The sequence below is a fragment of the Xenopus laevis genome, chromosome 1S, assembly GCF_017654675.1.
Source record: "Xenopus laevis strain J_2021 chromosome 1S, Xenopus_laevis_v10.1, whole genome shotgun sequence".
NCBI classification, from domain to species: domain Eukaryota; kingdom Metazoa; phylum Chordata; class Amphibia; order Anura; family Pipidae; genus Xenopus; species Xenopus laevis.
Genome location: NC_054372.1, coordinates 174664944 through 174690994, shown reverse-complemented (window position 1 = coordinate 174690994; position 26051 = coordinate 174664944). Strand labels below are relative to the sequence as shown.

At 40.5% G+C, this 26051-nt stretch overlaps 1 protein-coding gene across 1 annotated transcript; it reads left to right on the top strand.

Moving 5' to 3' along the window:
• slc30a5.S (solute carrier family 30 (zinc transporter), member 5 S homeolog) lies at positions 1-25258 on the top strand. The gene is made up of 16 exons (XM_018244468.2): positions 1-290; positions 1962-2084; positions 4582-4648; positions 5867-5952; positions 7220-7307; positions 8116-8203; positions 8625-8701; positions 9075-9245; positions 11053-11341; positions 12706-12914; positions 15763-15920; positions 16327-16456; positions 19405-19654; positions 20688-20914; positions 21993-22121; positions 24789-25258. The coding sequence occupies exons 1-16, from the start codon at positions 220-222 to the stop codon at positions 24957-24959; spliced, it is 2334 nt and encodes a 777-aa protein (XP_018099957.1). The 5' UTR covers positions 1-219; the 3' UTR covers positions 24960-25258.
• The last annotated feature ends 793 nt before the right edge of the window (positions 25259-26051 follow it).

Here is a 26051-nt window from a genome sequence, read left to right as displayed (position 1 = left end):
TGCCTGTAGTTTGGTGACATCAGCAGGTCAGGTGACTGTGACGGGCCTGATCGTCTGAGACCGGCTAGTTGGCAGTGCTGAAGGCTGCTTGTGGGGGGGAAGTATGTGTTTGTGCTGCGGTTTGACTGTCCTTATGTAGTTTGCCCTCGGTGTTTCCGTAGATGAAGCTGTAGCTCCCTATTGGCGGAAGTCTTGTTCCCAAGAGGGAGACTCGCAGACATGGAGGAGAAGTACAGCAGTAATGTCATGAGCAGCGGCCGCCTGGGGCCAGTGGATGCGCCAGAGTCCAGGTAATACTTGTTTATTGGAGCAGACTATTGTCCCCTCATGTCTGGTGCCCGGGCAGCTGTTTGTGTGTGAGGCTCTGGGCAGTTCATTCCAGTGCAGACTCGTCACGTCTCATTCTCAAAACTACACAAGAGGCACAAAAGTAACCCCAAAATAGCACAATATGCTCTGTGTGTTGCCCCCCCTCCCCCCTGGCCTACCTGTCCCCCCTGGGCAAATGGCCCTAACTTGTTACTCACCCCTCTGTGCAGGTCCTGTCCAGGGAGTTCACAGTCGCCATCTTCTCCCACGCGCGTATTCTTCCTGCTTTGACCGCCGTCTTCTGGCGCATGCGCATTATGAACATTTACAGGTACGGATCTACTGCGCATGCGCCGAATGTCACAAAGTTTTCCGATTTCATGACATTCGACGCAGTAGATGTTCGTACTGCGCATGCGCCAGGCGACGCCGGTCAGAGCAGGAAGAAGACGCGAGTGGGAGAAGATGGCGACTGTGAACTCCGTGGACAGGACCTGCGCAGAGGGGTGAGTAACAAGTTAGGGGCATTTGGCCAGGAGGGGGAGGGGTTTTGCGCCCAGGGGGTTTCCTTCTCCTTTAAAAAGTGAACGAATAAATGTGAAAATAGGCCTCACTATTTCGCTAATATTCCCATGAATCAGATTGGCCAGGGGCATAACTACCGTGGGAGCCCCATGAGGCCTTAATACACTCTTCCAATAAATACAGGTATGGGATCCCTTATCTGGAAACCCTTTATCCAGAAAGTTCAGAATTACACAAAGGTCGTCTCCCATAGACTCCATTTTATCCAAGTAATCCAAATTTTTAAAAATGATTTCCTTTTTCTCTGTAATAATAAAACAGTAGCTTGTACCTGATCCCAACTAAGATAAAATTAATCCTTATTGGAAGCAAAACCAGCCTATTGGGTTTATTTAATATTTACATGATTTTCTAGTAGACTTAAGGTATGAAGATCCAAATTATGGAAAGATCCATTATCTGGAAAGCCCCAGGTCCCAAGCATTCTGGATAACAGGTCCCATACATTTATTGGTAAAACAGGTCAACCTCTAGCTATTTTGGGGGCCAACAGATTTTGCCCCAAAATTGTCTGAAATTGAGGAAAGTCACTGGAAAATGCAAGAATGCTTAAGAGGGACAGGAGACTGGGGTACAGAGCTTAAAATCTGGTAACTCCCGACTTCTACACAAGTCGGTCCCATTGCATGCTGGGTATTGTAGTCGTACATTAAACGTGGCAAATTGTTTAGCAAAAACGACATTACCCATCATGCAACGGGAGACGCAGGCTTGGCACATTAGGGCAAGAAAAAACTTTGGCTGGTTTCCAAAGTGTGTGTGTGTGTCAATAAATGCCATCCCCCTGCGTTTACAAGAGGAGATCCTGTGGCAGTGGCTCAGCATTGCCCAAGGGCTACAACTAGCCATCTCACTCACTCTCCTCTGCACACCAGACTCATTATTGACCTGCCACTTTCTGACAATGTCATTCTTTGCCCCATTCATTCAACTCACAATGGCAAAAGATGCTCCATTTTTTTCCTTTATTTTCCTTTTAAAGTGAATAAACCTCTTGTGATATTGCTGCTGCTGCTACAAATCATATCTCACATTTGTCTTATGGTTTTGTTTTTTTTACCCCGCAGGTTAACTCGATACATTGTGCTCCTGTGCTTCACAAAGTTTTTGAAGGCTCTTGGAATATTTGAATCCTATGATCTATTAAAAGTGGTCCACATTGTACAGTTTATCTTTATATTAAAACTAGGGTAAGTCTGCTTTGGAGGCTATTCCAAACTGTTTTATATCTCCTTTATGCATGGTGAAAATGCTATTCTAGTTTTTTTATTATTTTTTTATGCATTTTTTAATAGTATTTAACCATTCTGACATATTTACCTCATGCTGACTCTCTCTGACTCTCTCTTAGCTTCTTCTTGCAGGTTCTTATTGTATATTTTCAGTAGGGGACTCATCCTAATGACTTTCATCAGCACATGTGACGCTGTGAAGTCCAGTCATAGTCTACACAGGGACTCTTTTTTCCCTGACTTGTTCCATTTTCTTTACTGCCATGTGCCAAAAGTCTACATCACTGGGTTAATGATTAAAGTGCCCCCTCTTGTAAAATATAAGGATATTAGTGCAGTGACTTATATTTAAATTAAAGGGGTGGTTCACCTTTAAAGTACCTTTTAGTTTGTTCTAGAATGACCCATTCTAAGCAACTTTTCAATTGGTCTTCATGAATTACTTTCTATAGTTATTTTCTTTTTCTTCTGACTCTGTAACTTTCAAATGGACGTCGCTGACCCCTACTAAAAAGCAAATGCTCTCTAAGACTATAAATGTATTGTTACTGCTACTTTTTATTACTCATCTTTCTATTCAGTCCCTCTCCTATTTATATTCCAGTCTCTTATTCAAATCAGTGCATGGTTACTAGGGTAATTTGGTCCCTAGCTACCAGATTGTCTAAATGCAAATTGAAGCTCTGCTGAATAAAAAGCTAAAATAACTCAAAAACCTTAAATATGAATAAATGAAAACCAATTGCAAATTGTCTCAGAATATCCCTCTGTACATCATGCTAAAAGTTATCTCAAAGGTGAACCACCCCTTTAATGTACTTTCAGTTGTTACTGTGCCTTAAAGACTTAGAAATCAAAGGTGTGTGTGGCCTAAATATCTGCAAGTTCTAAAGGGAACACAGCTCACATAGAAATTCAGAAGTGACTGCTTGCAGGGATACCCAAGGTTCTGTTGCACTGATAGTACAATCACGAGCATTTCCACATGCAGAACTGAAATGCACAACAGTGCTCCCACTCTCATAATACAAAATTCAACAGAAGTCAGTCGGGTCCAGGGGTCCCCAACCACCGGGCCGCCGACACTCCCGCACTGGGCCGCCGAGCCCAGTGCGCAATAACGTGGTGCGCCAAATTGGACTTGCCCCTGACCCCGACCCCACCCCTGGCCCTTGCAAAAAAAATTAAAAAATTTTGCCCCAGTCCAAGAAAGGTTGGGGACCCCTGCTTTAATGAACACCAGGTCATTTTATTACTTAAACCATAGCAAGCAATCAGATGTTTGCTTTTAGCTAGCAGAATATTCAATGCTATTTGGTCAGGTTCTAAGGGTTAATGACAGGTGAAAATATTTCCTTGTGCTCCTAAATGTGCCCATGATGCCCAATATAGAGGGAGGAGGGACACACAGGTGCTTCCCGCCTCTCACCAATACATCACCAAGGAAGCTTTATTTCAGAGTGCAGAGACTTGCTGGAATTTGCTTAATGCAATGCCCCCCTTTTTTTTCTTTGCACTTCTGCATCTCAAATTACCCCTAAGGTCTAACACTAGGGGGCAGATTTATTAAGGGTCAAATTGAAAATCCGAATTCTCAAGTTTTTTTATGGTTAAAGCTGTCAAATTCAACTAAGGAGTTTTTCAAATTCGTTGAGTTTTTTTTTTAAAAAAAATAGATTTTCGAGATTTATCATACTCTGGCCCATAAAGAACTCGAATTCGACTATTCGCCACCTAAAAACCTGTAGAATTGCTGTTTAATTCAATGGGAGATGTCCAGGGATCAATTTGAAGTTGTTTACAGCCTTCCTGATATTCAAGTTTTTTTCGGAGAACAAAACTAGAATCAAGTTTTTTAAATTCGAATTTGATTTGAGTTTCCGGGTCGATTCTATTCATCCGACTTTTAAAAATTCCATTTTATTAATACATTTCTATTGGTTGAATATTGAGTTCATGGGAGTTTAAAAAAAAAAAAAAAAAAAACACACATAAATTTGAAATTCGACCCTTAATAAATGTGCCTCCATGGCCATAAGACGTAGAGATCTGCTTATATGTTGCCAAACGAGAGGCTCTCTCTGCCCGAAATGCCCACATTGAAGATCGGGCTGACCCGATCGTGGGCCCTAGGGCCCAACGATCGGATCAGAATGGATCTTATACGGGCGTTGTATCACGGGACCACATAAACGCACAGATGCGACCGAGATCCAACGGGATTTTTTTAAACTGCCGATCGAGATCTGGCCGACTTTCGACCACCAATCGATCGGGGAAGCCTGTCGGATGGCCCCACACACGGGAAAATAAACTGCCTACTCGGTCTGTCGGCAGCTTTTATCGGCCTGTGTTTGGGGGCCATTAAGATTGCAGCCTGTTTATGTGCCGCACATGTTGTACATTATGCTATTATTGTTATTGGTTAATCCCCTTTCTTTCTCTCCCTTTACAGTTCTGGATGTTTCATGGTTTTGTTTCAAAAGCCATTTTCGTCTGGAAAGACAATTACAAAACGACAGGTGAGCGATTAACAAAAACCAGCAAGATGTTCTGCTAATACTCGGCCTGGTCAAGTTCTTAAATGCTCTCCAATCTGCAGTAATTGAGCTAAAAATAATGTATCAAACTTGCCTGCAAATTACCTGTCTGTGAATGCTAACTATAATTTAGGACGTAAGGCCTATGGTCAACTCGTACATTCTGGAACATACGGGTTTCCGGATTGCGGGTCTTTGCGTAATTTGGATCTTCATACCTTAAGTCTACTAGAAAATCATGTAAACATTAAATAAACCCAATAGGCTGGTTTTGCTTCCAATAAGGATTAATTGTATCTTAGTTTGGATCAAGTACAAGCTACTGTGCGATATTTCAGAGCTGTTGTTGGCTGGGAAGATATAGGCAGGAGGAGCCAGTGAAATCCAAGATGCCTGCCTTAGCTAGAACTGCAGTGGAGATAGGGGAGATCTTGCAGAAGGTACAAGCAAGAATGAAGATTTGTTCAAACGATCTCCACCTGTGTAGCTCACTTTCCTACTTAGGCCACACCAGCCAGGCCAAACTTGTACTCATGCAGAAAATTGTAGGATAGGAAGGAGCATTACAATCCGCAGTCTTAGCCGCAAAATTCCTTTATTGTCACAACATGTTTCGGATCATCATGGATCCTTTTTCAAGTGACTCACTTGAAAAAGGATCCATGATGATCCGAAACATGTTGTGACAATAAATGAATTTTGCGGCTAAGACTGCGGATTGTAATGCTCCTTCCTATCCTACAATTTTCTGCATCTTGCAGAAGGTATAGTGAGCTGATGATTTACATTAAACAAACAATTCTAACTGTTTTAAAAATCTGATTTCCATAATTCAGAACTTTCTGGATAATGGGTTTCCAGATAACGGATCCCATACTTGTACCAGCATAGGCACGTTCATTAACATTGCATGAAGTTTAATTATTTTCTACAGCATGGCAGTGTAGTTGTTAGTTGTTCTTAGACTGCTTTCAGGAACAGACAGAGAACAATTCACATGCCAACACAAATATTACTTGTTGCATCTAAGTAACTTTTATGTTACCGTACAGTTAAATGCATTACGTCTGACTACACAGCTCAAATTCACTTCTGTGGAAAAAAATAAGTCTGCATTATATTTAGTAATATATTTAGTGATATTATGTTTAAATGCAGGTTGCTCTGATAACTTTTTTTGTATTTTTTTTTCCCTTTCAGTGGGTCAGTATTGTAAAACATGCTTTTGTAAGCTGCATTATCTCACTCCTGTGGTTCTTTGGCCTGACGCTCTGTGGCCCACTAAGGTAACATTATAATATTGACCTAATATTTGCCAGTCTTTGAATCGACCAGTTGTAATATCACAGATATAGTTTATAGGGTACTCACGTTTGCATTCCATTTCTACTGGGCACCCACTCAGGATATGCAACACATCTACTTAATTATATAATTGCTACTGCTTATTAAAGGAAAACTATACCCCCCAAACAATGTAGGTCTCTATAAAAAGATATTGCATAAAACCGCTCATATGTAAAACCCTGCTTTATGTAAATAAACCATGTTCATAATAATATACTTTTTTACTAGTATGTGCCATTGGGTAATCATAAATAGAAAATTGCCATTTTAAAAAAATAAGGGCCGGCCCCTGGGATTCTATGATTCATGGTGCATACCAACAAACCATACGTTAGGTCACATGAGCCAATTAACAGACAGTTCTGTCTTTTGCTTCCTCACTTGTTCCTGTTACAGTTAGAGTTGAAGTATTTCTGGTCAGGTGATCTCTGAGGCAGCACACAGACCATCACGAAATGGTGGCTCAAGGCAAGAGATGTAAAAGGGCAAGATTTACTTAAATATATATTTGAGTTTGGTAAGATTCTTTAATATGTCACTTAATAAGATGTAAACTATCTGTTGCATAAGTGTTCATTTTGGGGATATAGTTTTCCTTTAAACAGCACCTTGTATATCTGAAGTCATGAAGGCAGTGTTTGATTAGAATAGTTGTGCTATAGGCCTAACAAAAGTAATTGTGCTGCAAGGGACAAGTATAGCACAGGTATAGTATCCGTTATCCAGAAAGCTCCAAACTACAGAAAGGCCATCTCCCATAGACTCCGTGTCTGTGACGTCAGTGGGCGTGCCTGTGATATCAGTGGGCGGGGGCTATGACACGCAATCAGCGATTGGTCGATCGCCGTGTCAATCAAGGGAATCCCGCCTGGTTTTCCTTATTTGGAAAACCGGGCAGGAAGTATAGACCCGGGCAGCCCCTCAAAATACCGGGCTGTCCGGGTCAAAACCGGACAGGTGGCAACCCTACACACACCTCACGCATAATGGCATTTTGGGTACTAATGTGAAGCAGCTCATGCCCTTTGATTGGTGGAATCCTATACTCATGATTCTAAATACAGCTGCCTAGTTTGGATTATATCACAACCCTTAAATAACTGATGCTACTCTCTACATAGAGTTTAGTTTATGTGCGGATGTGGTAGTGCAGGGCTTTGGCTTTGTGATCCATAAAATCGTCCCCTTGTGTTTCTTTGTTCCTAGGACCTTGCTGCTGTTTGAGCATAGTGATATTGTAGTCATTTCATTGCTCGCTGTGCTTTTTACTGGTTCTGGAGGAGGGCCATCCAAGGTATGTGTGTTTTCTGTAATATTTTGTATTAGGGATGCACTGAATCCACTAGGGATGCACCGAATCCACTATTTAGGATTCAGGTGAACTCCCGAATCCTTCGCCAAAGATTCGGCCGAATACCGAACTGAATCCAAACCATAATTTGCATATGCAAATTAAGGGTAGGAAGAGTAAAAAAAAATTTACTTCCTTACTTCCCTCCCCGCCCCTAATTTGTATATGCAAATTCGGTTCGGCTGGGCAGGAGGATTCGGCTGAATCCGAATCCTGCTGAAAAAGGCCGAATCCCAAACCGAGTCCTGGATTCGGTGCATCCCTAGAATCCACTATTATGGATTCGGCCGAACCCCCGAATCCTTCCCGAAAGATTCGGCCGAATACCGAACCAAATCCTAATTTGCATATGCAAATTAGGGGTGGGAAGAGGAAAGCTTTTTTTTCTTGTTTTGTAACAAAAACTCACGTGATTTCCCTCCCACCCCTAATAAGCATATGCAAATTAGGATTCGGCCGGGCAGAAAGATTCGGCGGAATCCGAATCCTGTTTGAATCCTGGAACGGAACACTGGATTCGCTGCATCCCTATTTTGTATACAGCAAGCCACATTGCTATATGTCATTACTTGCTATGAGTTATTAGACTGGGGCAAGTGTTGCACAGGTTACTGCAGCTCTACTGAGTTCTATTGTGATTGCTAACACATTCAGTGGATACTGGGAGCTGTAATTCTGAATCAGAAGTAGGATCCCTAATCTAAAGAGATTTTTATTGATTGCCCTCCTTCTGTTTTTTTTTTCTTCACAGACTCGGGGAGCTGCATTCTTTATTATTGCCGTGATATGTTTGCTGCTTTTTGATAATGATGATCTCATGGCGAAAATAGCTGAGCACCGTATCCTTTTCAGAGCCATTATTCTCTATTATTGTCTCTTTAAGGATTAGCCATTATTAAATTATAAATACAAGCATAGAAAATGTGTTTTCTAGGGATGCACCGAATCCACTAATTGGGATTCGGCCGAACCCCCGAATCCTCCGTGAAAGGTTCGGCCGAATACCGAATCATGTGCAAATTAGGGGTGGGAAGGGGAACACTTTTTTTACTTCCTTGTTTTCGGATTCGGTTGGGCAGAAGGATTCGCACGAATCTGAATCCTGCTGAAAAAGGCCAAATCCTGGCCGAATCCCAAACCGAATCCTGGATTTGGAGCATCCCTAATGTTTTCAGGTGTTATCAAAGTCAAAGTAAAATACAGTTTATAATATTAACTGTTTGGGCTGTTTTTTTTTTTTCCTTACAAGTTCTGCATTAGCTGAAGGGCGCCATGACAGTGCACTCACACACTTCATGTACCGAGCTTTTTCACTCTTAGGAGTTGCTGACCATAAGGTAAATGTTCAGAAAAAAAAGTATATATATATATATATATGTGTGTGTGTGTATATATATATATGTGTTAATTATAATAGAGAGCAAGCATTTAAAGGTAACATAAGTACAGCACTCATCAGCTCTTTGAGAAAGGAGAAAAACTTTTATTGAAAGCCCAAAGTTCCGGTGACCTTTCTCAAAGAAAACAAACAGAAAATATATATAATCTTGGTTTTCTTTATTATATTTTCCAAAGAGCCCCCCCATTGAAATCGAATGTATCATTCCTTATACTTTAAGTTCTAAATTCCTCTAAAATGTTTATGCTGATTATTTCTTTGTCCAAATGCATCTATTAATTTAAGTTCTTCTGTTTTCTTGTTGGTTTCAGGGAGGAGTACTGCTGCTTGTGTTGGCTTTATGTTTCAATGTTGGTTTTCACACAGCTTCCAGAAAGCTCTCTTTAGATATTGGTGGTGCCAAGCGTCTTCAGGCTTTGTCTCACCTTGTCTCTGTAATAATACTGTGCCCATGGGTCATCTTCCTTTCTGCAACTACCGAGGTAAAAGAAATATCAGTCTGAACTTGCAGTCTTGGGCCAAGAATTGTTTTAAAGGAGAACTAAAGCTTAACTAAAGGACTAGGCTAGAAATGTTGTACATTGTTTTGTGGTTCTGTAGCCCAAGGCAACCACAGCCCTTTAGCAGTAAAGATCTGTGTCTCCAAAGATGCCCCAGTAGCTCCCCATCTTCTTTTCTGCTGATTCACTGCACATGCTCTGTGCTGGTGTCACTTACTGAGCTTAGGGACCCACTGACAATATACAGTACACATAGAATAGAAATGTCACAATATAAGGCTCATTAGTAATTAATACAGAATTACTACATGGCAGCACAGAAACCAGTGCAATTAGCATCAGAATTTAATAATCAGCCTTTTAGCATCCGCTTATATTACAGACAAACCTCATTTTCTGCTTGATAATTAGTAACGACCCCTAAGCTTAGCTTCTCAACAGCTGCTCAGAGCCCACTGAGCATGTGAGTGTCACAGACACTTTCCAAGATGGTGACCCCCTGTGACAAGTTTGAAGTCCTGGATCATTGCTGCTATTGACAAGCTGAAACTTTACACTGGTGCAATAAGTTCAGTATATAAAATATGGCATTTTAAACCATATTAATTTTAGGGTTTAGTTCTCCTTTAAGATCAGATCCAAAATCTTACAATTTTCTTGTCAGTATTGTTCACATCTCCAGCACTAGCCGTCCCTTAAATTATGGTATGCTGTTTAAACTGTGACTTGTTATTTAAACAAGGCACACACCTGCTGCATAAATCAAACTGGAGATGAACACAGGGAACTTCTGTGTGTTTAATGTAATTAAAGAGGAGCTTAGCTCTAAATTTAGGCAGGTTATCCAAGTTACTTTGCCTGCTTCACTTGTGATTGCCTGGTGCATTGGGGAGTGGAGGATTCACAGATAACTAACTTCCTGCAGTTCCATTCATTTCTGCAAATTAAAACTATAAAGTTAAAAGGAACTCTAGCCATGCGCTTCTATGGCCACTCTTATAGTATCTGTCAGCTTGGTCTTTGGGCCAGAGGACTGGTCTACTTATGGCCACTTTAAGACATTTGGCCTATTGTTTTCAGACCCTGGCAACCAGACATTTATTTGAATGTCACAATGAATATTAGTTGGGAAAGGCTTGAAAATAAAAATGTCAAAAAAGTGGTATTTGCAATTGTGCACAGTCAATCAATGGACGACAAGTCATAAATAATTAAATACATGTTCCTTTATTGTTCTTATAGGCATATATTGTTTTCAGGTCTCTTGGAGGCACATTTATCAAGGGTCGAATTTCGAATTCATGTGAGTTTTTTTAAAAACACCCATGAATTTGAAATTCAACCAATCGAAATGTATTATTAAAATCAAATTTTGTAAAGTCTGACTGAATCGACCCGAAAACTCGATTCCAATTTAAAAAGACCCGATTCGAGTTTTTTTTTCTCTGAAAAAAAACTTGAATGTCAGGAAGGCTGCAAACATCACCAAATTGATCCATGGACTTCTCCGTTGACTAATACAGTAATACGGCAGGTTTTAGATATCGAATATACGAATTCGAGGTCCAGAGTATGATAAATCTCAAAATTCTAATTAAAACTCGAATCGAGTTTGGGTAATTCACAATTCGAATTTGATAGTTTTGACCAAATTCAAATTAGAATTTTCACTTTGACTCTTATAATAATAATAAATCTGCCCCTTACTATTTATAGTATCTGTTTTGCTAGTTCACCTGTTCATGCGCTGCCCTATTAATGTTGACTTTCTATCTTATATTTATTTCAGAGCAAAGTAGAGTCCTGGTCTGCACTCGTAATGCCTTTTATGACTGTCATTTTTTCTGTCATGATTATGGATTTTTACGTAGAATCTGTTTGTTCTGTTAAAATGGAGCCTTCAAAATGTGCTCGTTATGGGTCCTTCCTCATTTTTACTAGCGCGCTGCTATTGGGTAATTTCTGGACCCATCCAATAACTGATCAGCTGCGGGCCATGAATAAACCTGCACATCAGCAGAGTACTGAGCATGTGCTGTCTGGGGGTGTAGTGGTCAGTGCCATCTTCTTCATTCTGTGTGAGTATTCCCTTTTTATAAACTGTATCCAATGATTCTGTTTGTGGTGAAATATAGCTTGTATATTACAGTAGAACCCCCCCATTTTAAGTTTTTCAGGTGACCAGAAAAAATGGTGTAGGATCCAGGAAAATGTAAAATCAGGGAAATGTATTATGCATAATATATATAGGTGGGACCACAAACAACAATGTAAAATGAAGGAAAACTTAAAATCAGGGGATGTAAAATTGAGGTTTCACTGTATTTCACATTTGCTCTGTGTGCATGTGTGAAACTGCTGCTTGAAAACCCTCAAAACTAATCGTATATACAGGTATGGGAACTGTTATCCAGAATGCTCGGGACCTGGGGCTTTCCGGATAACCGATCTTTCTCTAATTTGGATCTTCATACCTTAAGTCTACTAGAAAATCATGTAAACATTAAATAAACCCAATAGGCTGGTTCGGCTTCCAACAAGGATTCATTATATATTTGTTTAAATCAAGTACAAGCTACTGTTTTATTATTTCAGAGAAAAAGGAAATCATTTTTAAAACTTTGGACTATTTGGATAAAGTGTAGTCTATGGGAGACGGCCTTTCCGTTATTCGGAGCATTATGGGTAACAGGTTTCCGGATAATAGATGCCATATTTGTATAAGGATATACAGACAGATCTACTATATGATCAAAACTATACAGTTCTGATTACTCTGTCTACATGTTGAGATACCTATTCTACTACCTACAGTATCAGATACATAAATGTAATTATTAAACCTTTATTTAAATTAGAGATTCAGCGAATTCGGGATTCAGCCTGAATTCGGCATTTTTCAGCAGGATTCGGATTCTGCCGAATCCTTCTGCCAGGCCGAACCGAATCCTAATTTATATATGCAAATTAGGGGCGGGGAGGGAAATTGCATGACTTAGTAAAGAATGTTTCCCCCTTCCCACCCCTAATTTGCATATGCAAATTAGGATTCGGTTCAGTATTCGGCCGATTCTTTTGCGAAGGATTCGGGGGTTCGGACGAATCTTACGCAAAGGATTCGGGGGTTCGGCCAAATCCAAGATGGTGGATTCGGTGCATCCCTAATTTAAATAAAACAGACAATATCTGCAAACGTTGCATTAGAAAGTATTTAATCAATCTACTGTCTTTGCCCCAGGGGAACTTAAATTCTAAATGACCTGTCGCAGACATAGAGACACAGACTTGTCCTGAGTTAGACCAGGAACTAAGTTACCTGCCATAATGATTTTGGATTATCAAACCCTGTGAGCTGTAAATACTATAATTTTTGTCCCTGTGTATTATTACAACCTTGTGGTTTGTTGAGCTTTCCCGATTCCTAATGTTGATTTTTTTTCAGCTGCACAAATCTTGGCATCATCTTCAAGAAAAGGACAGAAGGGCACGCTGGTGGGTTACTCCCCTGAGGGCACACCGCTGTATAACTTTATGGGAGATGCTTTGCACAATACTTCCCCCTCCATGCCCAGGTTCCTGAAAGATTCACTGAAGCAAATCCTAGACGAGTACGACTCCAGACAGATCTTCTACTTCCTGTGTCTAAATCTGGTATGTTCTTCCTTTGGTCTATGTGCAGTGACGAGTCTCGTATCGACTGAGCCAAATCCATGGCTTTCCCACATAATATCTCATCAAGGTTTACGTCCCTTAAGGAGGCAGCCCTACAGATTAGGAACCACTGCTCTAAGGGCATTCTACATTCTCTTGCAGTGTTTATTGGCAACCTAAATTGGCCCAACACGAGAACACATGAAGATATTATTAACCCCATGAAGTTTGACCTAATAGGCTCCTCACCTCATGTACACAACAGGTGCAAGCAGAAAAACTGCATCAGGTTAATTGCATGTAAATGTCTGTGTTTGGCTATCCAGAGGTATGGACATAGCTGACACAAGTACATAACATGTAGTCGAACAGTTATCGCACTATATAATTATACAGAAAGTTACGAATTTCAGAAAGTCTGATCCCATAGACTTCATTTTATCCAAATAATCCAAATTTTAAAAAAAAAATGTTTCCTTTTTCTCTCTAATAATAAAACAGCACCTCATACTTGGTCCAAACTAAGATATAATTAATATTTATTGGAAGCAAAATCAGCCTATTGGGTTAATTTAATGTTGACATGATTTTCTAGTAGACTTAAGATATGGAGATCCCAATTACTGAAAGATTTGTTATCCCGAAAACACCAAGTCCCCTACATTCTGGATAACAGGTCCCATACCTGTAAAGGTTTTTGTGTTAAAGGGGTTGTTCACCTTTAAAGGAACAGTTCGGTGTGAAAATAAAAACTGGGTAAATAGGCTATGCAAAATAAAAAAAAATTCTAATATAGTTAGCCAAAAATGTAATGTATAAAGGCGGGAGAGACTGGATGTCTAACATAATAGCCAGAACACTACTTCCTGCTTTTCAGCTCTATAACTCTTGAGTTAGTCAGCGACTTGAAGGGGGGCCACATGTGACATAACTGTTTAGTGAGTTTGCAATTGATCCTCAGCATTCAGCTCAGATTCAAAAGCAACAGATATGACCCATATGCCTCCTCCCCTCAAGTCTCTGATTGGTTACTGTCTGGTAACCAGTCAGTGTAAACCAAGAGAGCTGAAAAGCAGGAAGTAGTGTTCTGGCTATTATGTTAGAAATTCAGTCACTCCAGCCTTTATACATTACATTTTTGCCTAACTTACTATATTAAAAACATTTTTTATTTTGCACAGCCTATCTATTTACCTAGTTTTTATTTTTTCACTGAACAGTTCCTTTACATTTTAGTATTATGTAGAGTGATATTCTGAGACAATTTTTAGTTGGTTTTCATTTTCTATTTGTGTTTTTTGAGTTCTTTAGCTTTTTATTTAGGAGCTCTCCAGCCTGCAATTTCAGCAGTTTGGCTATTAGGGTCCTAATTACTCTAGCAACCATGCATTGATTTGAAAAAGAGACTGGAATATGAATAGGAGAGTCCTGAACAGAAAGATAAGTAACACAAAGTAGCCATACCAATATATTTGTAGCCTTAAAGAGCATTTGTCTTTAGATTGGGTCAGTGACCCCCATTTGAAAGCTGGCAAGAGTCAGCAGAAGGCGGCAAATAATTCAAATAAAATAAATAACGAAGACCGATTGAAAAGTTGCTTAGAATTGTCTTTTCAATAACATACTAAAAGTTAAGTGAAAAGTGAACCACCCTTTTAAGTAGATATTTTCATTAAGGGGGAAATTCTAAAGATGGTCAGGGAAAATATCCTTCCTGCCATGGTCTAGACCAGTGGTCCCCAACCAGTAGCTTGCGAGCAACATGTTACTCACCAACCCCTTTGATGTTGCTCCCAGTGGAATCAAAGAAGGTGCTTATTTTTTAATTCCTGGCTTGGAGGTAAGTTTTGGTTGCATAAAAGCAGATTTACTGCCAAACAAGAGTCTCCTGTAGGCCACCAGTCCATATAGGGGCTGCCAATCACAGTCTAAACTACTGTAACTCTCTTTTAATTGGCCTTCCCCACCAGAGACTGTCACCTCTCCAGTCCATAATGAACACTGCCGCGATGCTCATACACCTCAGCAACCACTCCTTCTCTCCCACACCATTCTGTCAATCCCTGCACTGGCTTCCATTATCAGAATCAAATTCAAATTAATGACCCTGACATTCAAAGCACTTCATAACTCTGCCCCACCCTACATCTCTGAACTCATCTCTATATACTCACCAAACCGCTAACTACGCTCCTCTACTGACCTGCTACTCAACTCTTCTCTCATTACCTCCTCACATTCTCGCATTCAAGACTTTGCAAGGGCTGCACCCCTCCTCTGGAATTCTCTACCACGATTTGTCCGACTTTCTCCCAACCTTTCTGCTTTCAAGAAATCTCTTAAAACGCACTTCTTTAGAGAAGCCTACCCTCACTCTGCTTAACTACCAAATGCAACACCACATACAATACCACATTTCTCACCCACTTAATTCTGATCTTGCCCACTCCCACACCTTGTGTATTATTCCCTTCCCTTTAGATTGTAAGCTCTTTCTGCACAGGGCCTTCCTCACCTTTTGTACCGGTATTGATTGTGATGTATGTAACTCCATATGTTCTATGCATGTAATTCATGTGATTTAGTTGTATAAACACATTTACTTTACAGTAAATACATGTTAATAATAATAATATTTGGTACACACTGGAACTTTTTTCATGCTTGTGTTGCTCTCCAATTCATTTTACATTTAAATGTGGCTCACAAGTAAAAAAGGTTGGGGTCCCCTGGTCTAGACTCTAAAACCATTCCTAAAAGTATATCCTATTTAGCTGGGTACTACTGTGTATGTTGTGAGTCGGATACTTGGTATGTGGTAACACTTTAATCCATTCAATGTTTGTAGGCTTTCACGTTTGTGGAAATCTTCTATGGAGTGTGGACCAATAGTCTGGGGTTATTATCTGATGGCTTCCACATGTTGTTTGACTGCTCTGCATTAGTGATGGGCCTTATTGCTGCATTAATGTCTCGGTGGAAAGCAACCCGAATCTTTTCTTATGGGTACGTGTATGTATACAGTGATGGCTGATAATACCGCAGTTGCCTTGTTTGCTGCTTCTTTTACAGACAATTCCCTTTATTACTTATAGAAACTCCTACATGAATCCTTACCCTCTGTTACATGGAATCCAGTAATACAGTAGAACCCTGACCTACATCTCCAGAATTTACATTTTTCACAGATTATTCATGGTCCCGTTGCAATCATTTCTTCCTAGAATTTGCTTTTCCTGAATTTTAAGTGAATTTCACCTGGAGCGACAATGGAGTCTGACTGTACATACATAAACACACCCACATTTTATATTATTTTCAGTGTAGACTTTAATGTGTACCTGTAACCACTTAGTACAAGTAAACCTTTTTAATCACACCACAATGATAGTCGTCTATCCTATTTTTTCAGGTATGGCCGGGTAGAAATTCTGTCTGGGTTTATCAACGGGCTGTTCCTGGTGGTTATATCATTTTTCGTGTTTATTGAGGCTGTGGCCAGGATATTTGACCCTCCAGACATCAATACAGACATGCTTACAGTAAGTTCAAGAAGTCATTTTACATACTAGTGTATTAACAAATGGTCAATAGAAGTGTGACTGCTCAAGATTCGCCCACCAACGCCATATCCCTACAATCAGCTCTGTGTGCTCAGCCACCAGCGTTCCGACTTTAATATAGGTCCAAGTAATCAATTCAGGCGACACTCCGGATGGATTTGAGGAGGTTTATTGCAACATATTAAGGTAACAGCATCGCCGTATGCGCTTCAGGAAGACATTTGTTTAGTTATAGGCATGCAAATGGGGCTGAAACCTAAAGCCGCCTTTTAGCTTCCCTATTAATCTCCTATAAAAAATTTAAAAATGGCAGTATATTACCAGCACTATGCTGGCAACTAAAGCCCTAGATCTGGCACATCAAACTGGTATTTTGTGGACCCCTCTCTATGTACTATTTTTTAACCATTAGAGCTTCCCTAACTTTTAGCCATTGAAATGATTTTATCACCACTTGATAAGGCTCTTTTATAGGGATAAGCCAAATACATTTTGGCATATTTAAGTTTGCCCCTTTAAGGGCAAAGGCACACAAAGCGTATGGAAAGCTTCTCTCCGCTGCAGATTTTAATGTGTTAGAGAGAAGCCGATCAGCTCAAATTAGTGGTTTCCATTGTTCCCCCGAATTCTTTTGTGTTAAACTTGTGTGCGCAATTTTAAAAACCTGTGTGCACTGGTCAGAACAAATGCAATAAATTACAGAAAATTCTTTGTGCCTACCAAAATATGTTGTGTGCGCTGGCCTCAAAATACAGCTTCCGCACTTGCATGTGGCTACATGGAACGGAGCAAAGATTTTCAGGCTAATCTCCATTTTGTTCTTTGAAGCTGCACACAAGTGGGAGTTGTACTTTTCAGTGCAGGTAGAGGAAGCTGCACAAATTGCATCCAACACTATATCCAACGCAGACACGGAATACTATTTCGAATCAGCTTAATAATCCGATATTCACCGGCACCGAAAGGCAAGGCTAACTTAAATGTTCCTGCTTACTGCTCACCAGTTGTTTGTTGGTTCAAGTGCGTAACGCCCAGAACCCCACGCTTAGAAGGTGACACAGTCTCCGCTTAAATAAACTGTTTGGATAATACTCAATAGAACGTTTTCTTACCAGATCCGTGCTTTGACCCGGGTGCAGTCACCAAGGAATAACAGTATCAATAATAGTCAATCTATTGACAGCGCACTCCGACCTCACAGGAAAAAGCCACCGAAGTCAGTATTTCAAGGTAAAAAGGTATACTGTAAGTTTTATTTGAACATTTGATATGCACACAAGCGTCCAAGGTCTGACGCATTTTGTGTCTCAGAGGTCTCTGAGAAAGTGCGTAGACACGAAACATGTCAGACCTCGGACGCTTGTGTGCATATCAAATGTTCAAATAAAACTTATACCTTTTTAACTTGGAATCCTGACTTCATGTTTTTTTCCTGTGAGGTCCGGATTGCTCTGTCACAGAGATTGAGCTCTAAAATCTGTAGGGGGAGAGCAGTGTTCCATATGCTTCACGTGCTCTTGCTGTGAATCCACCACAAAATATTTGGCTGAATACCAACGTGAATCCTAACCCTAATTTGCATATTCACATTTTAACAAAGTACCTCAGCGATTCTTTTACCTTTAGGTGTGGGTTTGAGGCACTGGGAAAGGGATGGACCATGTGAAAGTTGAGGAAAGAGGGATTGAGATGGTGATGTCCATAGGGCTCCTGTATGTTGGAACTACAGCAGCTCATTGTATTGTACTCTGCCTATAAAACATAAATAACAGCTTTGGTTACACTGAAAAGGGGCAGTATACACCCTTGCTCAGCATAATCAATAAAGCTTGCGCTGAACATACTTTCTACCTATAGTTTTAATCACAAAAAATGGATGTTTTTTGTTTCTTAAGTTAGAGGGCAAGGAAAGCCTTTAAAGCAGAACCAAACCCTTTATAGTAAAATCCCCTATCCTACATAGACCCCCCTCCCTGCTCCCCCCCAGAGTAGGTGTTACCCTCGGTAAATGCCCCTAACTTTTCCTCGTTGCAGATTCAACGCAGCGGAACTCACAGGCGCCATCTTGTTCTCTTGGGTAATCTTTCGGTTCTTCTTCTGGTGCTTCGGCAATTTCTGTCACTTTCGGTGCATTGTCAAATAGCGTAAGACTGCTTCAACTGCGCATGCGCCTATGCATGAAGATTACCGAAGAGAAGAAGATGGCACCCGTGAACTCCGCTGCACTGATTCTGCAAACGAAGGGTAAGTAAAGAGTTAGGGGCATTTACTGAGGGTAACACCTAGGCTGAGGGGGAGCAGGGGGGGGTCTATGTAGGGTAGGGGATTTTAATATAAAGGGTTTGGTTCTCCTTCAACTACATTCCTCCTCATCAAACAGAGTGCCTCTGCGTTTAACTAATCATTAAAAGTATTTTTTTTTTTAAAACTCACCTATCTCCTGTAGCGCTGTGTTGAATTTACCTCTCTTTTTCCAAATTCGCTGCCTCCAAGTTCTCCTCAGTGACGCAATTAAGATGGTGACTGTGAACTGAAAGCGATGCTTTCAGTCTGAAATTGCGCTCACCAATAGTGTTAAATGCGCATGCGCTGCCTCCTAGTATGATCTACTGCACAGACGCCGCAGTCTTGGTCTTGCTGCAGAAGCGTAAGATTATGGGAACTCCTATTCTTGGAGTTAGCGTTTTTATTTTTTACAAAATCGCTTCTGATCACACAAACAGCAGGAGAGTTATGCCTCTTATAAGAATTATTTTCTTGTCCTTTAAAAAAGGGAAATTAAAGCTACTCCACGTTTGCTTCTTGTGAGGCAGATCATTCAGTATGTTCAGCACAAGCACTAAACATCTGCTTTAATTGTAGGTACCTGTCTGTATGTTACTTGTTATATTAGTATAATCTTTGTAACCGTATGCTGTCTCTTTCAGCCTGTCTCAGTTGGAGGACTGATCGTAAACCTTGTTGGTATCTGTGCTTTCAGCCATGCCCATTCCCACGGGGCTTCACGAGGAGGTTGTCCTTCTCATGATCACGGCCATTCTCACCACGGACACAGTCACGGGCACAACCACAGTCACTCGCATAGTGACCACGGGCATACCCATAACCATGGACATAACCACAACCATGGACACGCTCATGGGTCTGCTGGAGTAGGGATGAATGCAAATATGAGAGGTAAGTACATATTTGCATCCAATATTAATCATTCAGTTCTACCTAACCTGCCATTTGTCAGCTGATGGCAACAGATCCCAGCATCCTTAGCCAATTTGTGCTCCAGTTTGTTCCTGTGGGATAGCCAATGATAATTAATGGTTGTAGCTGTCTGGATAACCTGGGTGCTTTAATTAACGCACAACTGGTATTTTGCCATGAGCTCTGCCACCAGTGATTATGGCTCTGCCCATTAATTGAGCCAAATGAGTGAAAATGTTTATTCAGTGTATTTTGTCTTCTTTCCCAAGAGGAGTAGTAAACGTTGTTGTTGTTCTGACCCACACCAAATGGAGCTGTAGAAAAAGGACAGAGCACACTATGAGAAAATAACTACTTCAAAAGTTAAAGCGATACTGTCATGGGAAAACATGTTTTTTTCAAAACACATCAGTTAATAGTGCTGCTCCAGCAGAATTCTGCACTGAAATCCATTTTTAAAAAGAGCAAACAGATTTTTTTTTTAATCTGACACGGGGCGACATATTGTCAGTTTTCCAGCTGCTGCCAGTCATGTGACTTGTGCTCTGATAAACTTCAGTCGCTCTTTACTGCTGTACTGCAAGTTGGAGTGATATCACCCCCTCCCTTTCCCCCTGGCAGCCTAACAAAAGAACAATGGGAAGGTAACGAGATAACAGCTCCCTAACACAAGATAACAGCTGCCTGGTAGTTCTAAGAACAACACTCAATGGTAAAATCCAGGTCCCACTGCGACACATTCAGTTACATTGAGTAGGAGAAACAACAGCCTGCCAGAAAGCAGTTCCATCCTAAAGTACTGGCTCTTTCTGAAAGCACATGACCAGGCAAAACGACCTGAGATGCACCTACACACCAATATTACAACTAAAAAAAACTACAACTGCTGGTTCAGGAATGAAATTTTATATTGTGGAGTGAATTATTTGTAGTGTAATTAGAAATAAAAACTGCCCTATAAAAATCATGACTTAATTTCTTTAAGTTTTTAATAATCTCTTTCCTTTTCTAGGTGTGTTCTTACACGTACTGGCAGATACACTTGGAAGTGTTGGAGTGATTGTATCCACCATCCTGATTCGACAGTTCGGCTGGCTGATTGCAGACCCCTTATGCTCACTATTCATTGCCGTCTTAATATTTGCCAGTGTTCTACCTTTGCTTAAGGATGCCTGTCAGGTGATTCTTCTGAGGATACCACCAGAAACTGAAAAAGGAGTAAACATTGCACTTGAAAAGGTTAGAGTGTTGTATACCTCTTGTTAATGTGACCGTATTATACAAAATAGGCTCCATGAAAGGTATTTACCTTGGGTCCAGTATAGCTACTGTCTGTCCTGACAGGGTAACAGATATAAGTAAGCACTAACGCTACCCTTGAGTTACTATGTATACAGGTATGGGACCTGTTATCCAGAATGCTTGGGACCTGGGGTTTTCTGGATAACTGATCTTTACTTAATTTGGGTCTTCATGCCTTAAGCCTACTAGAAATTCATTTAAACATTAAATAAACCCAATAGGCTGGTTCTGCTTCCAATAAGAATTAATTATATCTTAGTTTGGATCAAGTACAAGGTACTGTTTTATTATTACAGAGAAAAAGGAAATAATTTTTAAAAATTTGGATTATTTGGATAAAATGGAGTCTATGGGAGACAGCCATTCTGTAATTCGGAACTTTCTGGATATCAGGTTTCGGATAAGGGATCCTATACCTGTATTTGTTATGGCAGCACTCAGTTATTTTTATGAACCCCAATATCAACTGTAAAATAAACACTTTATGGTCTGTGTACAGCTGTGGGACCCATTATCCAGAATGCTCGGGACCTGGGGTTTTCCAGATAACAGATCTTTCTTTAATTTGGATCTTCATACCTTAAATCTATTGGAAAATCATGTAAACGTTAAATAAACCCAATAGGCTAGTTTTTTTTCCAGTAAGGATTAATTATATCTTGGTTTGGATCACGTACAAGCTACTGTTTTATTATTACAGAGAAACAGGAAATCATTTTAAAGAGTCTATGGGAGCCTTTCTGTAATTCGGAGCTTTCTGGATAACAGGTTTCTGGATAACAGATCTCATACCTGTACTTCTGTTTATAGATTGGTCACTGAATTTAAACCCACACTTTAATAAAAGCATTGATTAATCAGGCAAAAGCTCAACCCAGATGCTATAAAGAAACATGTTTAATTTTTTTTAACCACTAATGGGGAAGTTAAAAATAAAGCACTAAAATCCTAGTCGTCAGCCAGTTATATTAATGATCATATATAAATACTGATATCCTTTAATTCCGTCTTCTAGATATCTAACCTTGATGGTCTAATCTCCTACCGGGATCCACATTTCTGGCGCCATTCTGCCTCTCTCATTGCAGGGACTATACATGTTCAGGTGCTGTCAGATGTTGTAGAGCAGAGGATCATCCAGCAGGTAAGTGCACTTCAGTCTCTCTGCTGATTATACTTAGAAGCATTAGGGTGGTGACAGACATGGCTACTGGGTGAGATAAGTCACCCAGTGACAAATCAACTGTTTTTCGGGCGACTAATCTCCCCTAAATGCCTTCCCGTCTGCTAGAATGTAAATCGCCAGCGGGATGGCACTCGAATCGCTACGGCTTTCCGAAGTCGCCCAAAGTTTCCTCGTGAGGCAACTTTGGCGACTTCGGAATCGCCAGCGGGATGGCACACGGATCGCTACGGCTTTCCAAAATTTCCTCGGGAGGCAACTTCAGGCGTCTTCGGAATCGCCAGCGGGATGGCACTCGGATCGCTATGGCTTTCCGAAGTCGCCCAAAGTTTCCTCGTGAGACAACTTCGGCGACTTCAGAATCGTCAGCAGGATGGCATTGGAATCGCTACGGCTTTCCGAAGTCCCCCAAAGTTTCCTCTTGAGGCAACTTCGGGCGACATCGGAATCGCCAGCGGGATGGAACTTTGATAGCTACAGCTTTCCGAAGTCGCCTAAAGTTTCCTCGTGAGGCAACTTCGGAATCGCCAGCGGGATGGCACACGGATCGCTACAGCTTTCTGAAGTCACCCAAAGTTTCCTCATGAGGTGACTTCGGAATCGCCAGCGGGATGTCACTCGGATCGATAGGGCTTTCCGAAGGTTCCTCATGTTCCGAGTGCCATACTGCCAGCGATTTACATTGTAGATGTCGGGAAGGCATTTAGGGGAGATCAGTCGCTCGAGGAAGAGTCGATTTGTCGATGGGCGACTAATCTCCCCCAGTAGCCAAGTTTGCCACCACTCTTATAGAATTAGAAGAGAAATGTGAAGTATTAACTTATCTTAGATCCCAAGTGGGCCCCAGTTATAAATGTTGTTTTCAATAAGAAATGTTTAAAAGGCACAATAAAAAAGGGATGTCGATATGAAGTAAATGGCATAACCTGCTCAATATGAAAATGACCTATGAAAATTAACCCTTTCTTATTAAAATAAGAGCAAATAAGATTTAATACCATATGATGCTTATTCATGAAATATTTACTATGGGGCCATCTAGCTGCTGTACAGACCATAAACTAACAGGGATTTGCTTATACCCCTGGCCTGATCTGTCTTCTGTATCAGACTTCCTGTTTTCAGCTTAAACCTGCTTCGGTAGCTTTCATTCTCCTTTAAGCTTCCTTTCTGTACCAGATGTTACCTGTTTATGAATTCAGGCTCACAGGGGAATAGAGATCGTCTTTTTATTCTTATTTTTTTGGTTATAGTTAAAAAAAGAATTTCAAGGACAAAAGAAATCGCAGGTGTCTGTTGCTTTTTTGCATTATAATAAATATAAAAACATCCTCCTCCATAGGTATTAGGGATGCACTGAATCCAGGATTTGGTTCGGGATTCTCCCCTTTTTTCAGCAGGACTCCGTCGATTCCTTCTGCCCGGTTGAACGCAATCTTAATTTGCATATGCAAATTAGGGGCGGGAGGAAAATCAATTGACTTTTTGTCACAAAACAAAGAAGTAAAAATGTTTTTCCCATCCCTAATTTGTATATGCAAATTAGGATTCGGTTCGGTATTCGGCCGAATCTTTGGCAAAGGATTCCGGGTTCGGCCGATTCCAAAATAGTGGATTCGGTGCATCCCTAATAGGTATCAACTGGTTTCACTGCTAGTGAGCATAAACTTGTTTTATTTGTATTAGGGATGCACCACTATTTGGGATTTGCCCGAATCCTTCATGAAAGATTCGGCCAAATACCGAACCAAATCCTAATTTGCATATGCTAATTAGGGATGGGAAAAAGTGGAAAAAAACTTTTACTTGTTATGGGATTTGCCTTCCCGCCCCTTATTTGCATATGCAAATTAGGATTCTGACTCGTGTCTGCCAGGCACAAGGATTAGAAATCCTGCTGAAAAAGGGCAAATGCTGGATTTGGTGCATCCCTAAATTTATATCTACTGCATGTGTTGAGGTAAGTAGTATAATGGCTGCAGTCATACTTCCAGGCACACATGCTTAAAGGACAAGGAAAGGCAAAAAAAAATAAAATCCCATTTTTACTTTCTTTAATGAAAAAGAAACCTATCTCCAATATACTTTAATTAAAAAATGTGTACCGTTTTTATAAGAAACCTGACTGTATGCAGTGAAATTCTCCCTTCATTTACTGCTGTGGATAGGAATTGTCAGACGGTCCCTAACTGCTGAGCAGGGAAACAATCATACTTATGAACAGCAGGGGGAGCCCCCACCTTACTTCCCAGCCATGCAGAACTCAAGCAGCTTTGTTTATGACGATCCCTAAGCAGCCCAGACCACACTGAGCATGTGCACAGTCTTAGTCTTGCAAATATGTTTAACAAAGTTACAAGATGGTGACTCCCTGTAGCCAACTTTGAAAGCATAAATTATTTGTTTGATTAGGCTTGTGGTGCAGTAAGTTCATGTTTATGTTTAGTATACAAAATACAGCATTTCTAGCCTTATTCTATTTTAGACTTTCCTTGTCCTTTAAATACATAAATCTCTGTGCCTTCAGCTGAAAAGCATCTTTAGCTCATTGCAGTACGGTGACTAGTGGTGTATATAAAGAATGAATTTCATAATATAAATGTCGTTCTGTCTCTATTTGAATCCCAGGTGACGTCCATTCTAAAGGATGCAGGAGTGAATAACCTCACAGTGCAAGTAGAGAAAGAATCTTACTTCCAGCACATGTCTGGCCTAAGTGCCGCATTTCAAGATGTCCTTGTCATGACCAAACAGATGGACACTATCAAATACTACAAGGATGGCACTTATATCATGTGACCGAAAACCTCAACGTCTAAACAGTATTCATCCGTCTTTTTTTGTCCTGGGAATAAACGCACAGACTTTGTACATAGTTGTACAGATATAAGACTTTCTATAGATTTTATAAGTCACCGTTCTTCTGTCTTTTTAGAGACTGGATCGGGATGTTTTATATATAAATATGGATTGTGGTAAGAATGGCTCTTTATTTTAAAATAATGGGATTGAGATCTTCAGTGTTTTGTCTTTGTATAATAATAAATCTCGTGGTGGCCACTCCTTCAAGAGTTGGTTCATTTCACCATTCCTACAGAGTTCTGTTTACATAGTGGCTAATAAACATCATGGGCTTATTAATAAACCAAGAAAACTCCGTTTATAAAGTATTTAAAATAAACCATGATTTTTTGGGTGTTTGGCTTGATGTACCATTCTACTGCTGTATATCAGTGCCTTTAGGCTGATGGAACGTTGGCAGACTCCTCTCCATTAAAGGGATCCTGTCATGGGAAAACATGTTTTTTTCAAAACACATCAGTTAATAGTGCTCCTCACCTCATGTACACAACAGGTGCAAGCAGTATAAAACTGCATCAGGTTAATTGCATGTAAATAAAGTTGCCTAAAAGGGATAGTGTCATGGAAAAACAGGGTTTTTCCAAAACACATCAGTTAATAGTGCTGCTCCAGCAGAATTCTGCACTGAAATCCATTTCTCAAAAGAGCAAAGAGGTTATTTTCATATTCAATTTTGAAACCTGACATGAGGCTAGACATATTGTCAGTTTCCCAGCTGCCCAAGTCATGTGACTTGTGCCTGCACTTTAGGATGGAACTACTTTCTGGCAGGCTGTTATTTCTCCTATTTAATGTAACTGAATGTGTCTTAGTGGGACTTGGCTTCTACTATTGAGTGCTGTTCTTAGATCTACCAGGCAGCTGGTGAAAGGGAGGGGGTGATATCACTCCAACTTGCAGTACAGCAGTAAAGAGTGACTTAAAGGAGAAGGAAACCCCCTGGGCGCAAAACCCCTCCCCCCTCACGTGTGTTGCCCACCCTCCCTCCTCCCCCCTGGCCTACCTGTCCCCCTGGGCAAATGCCCCTAA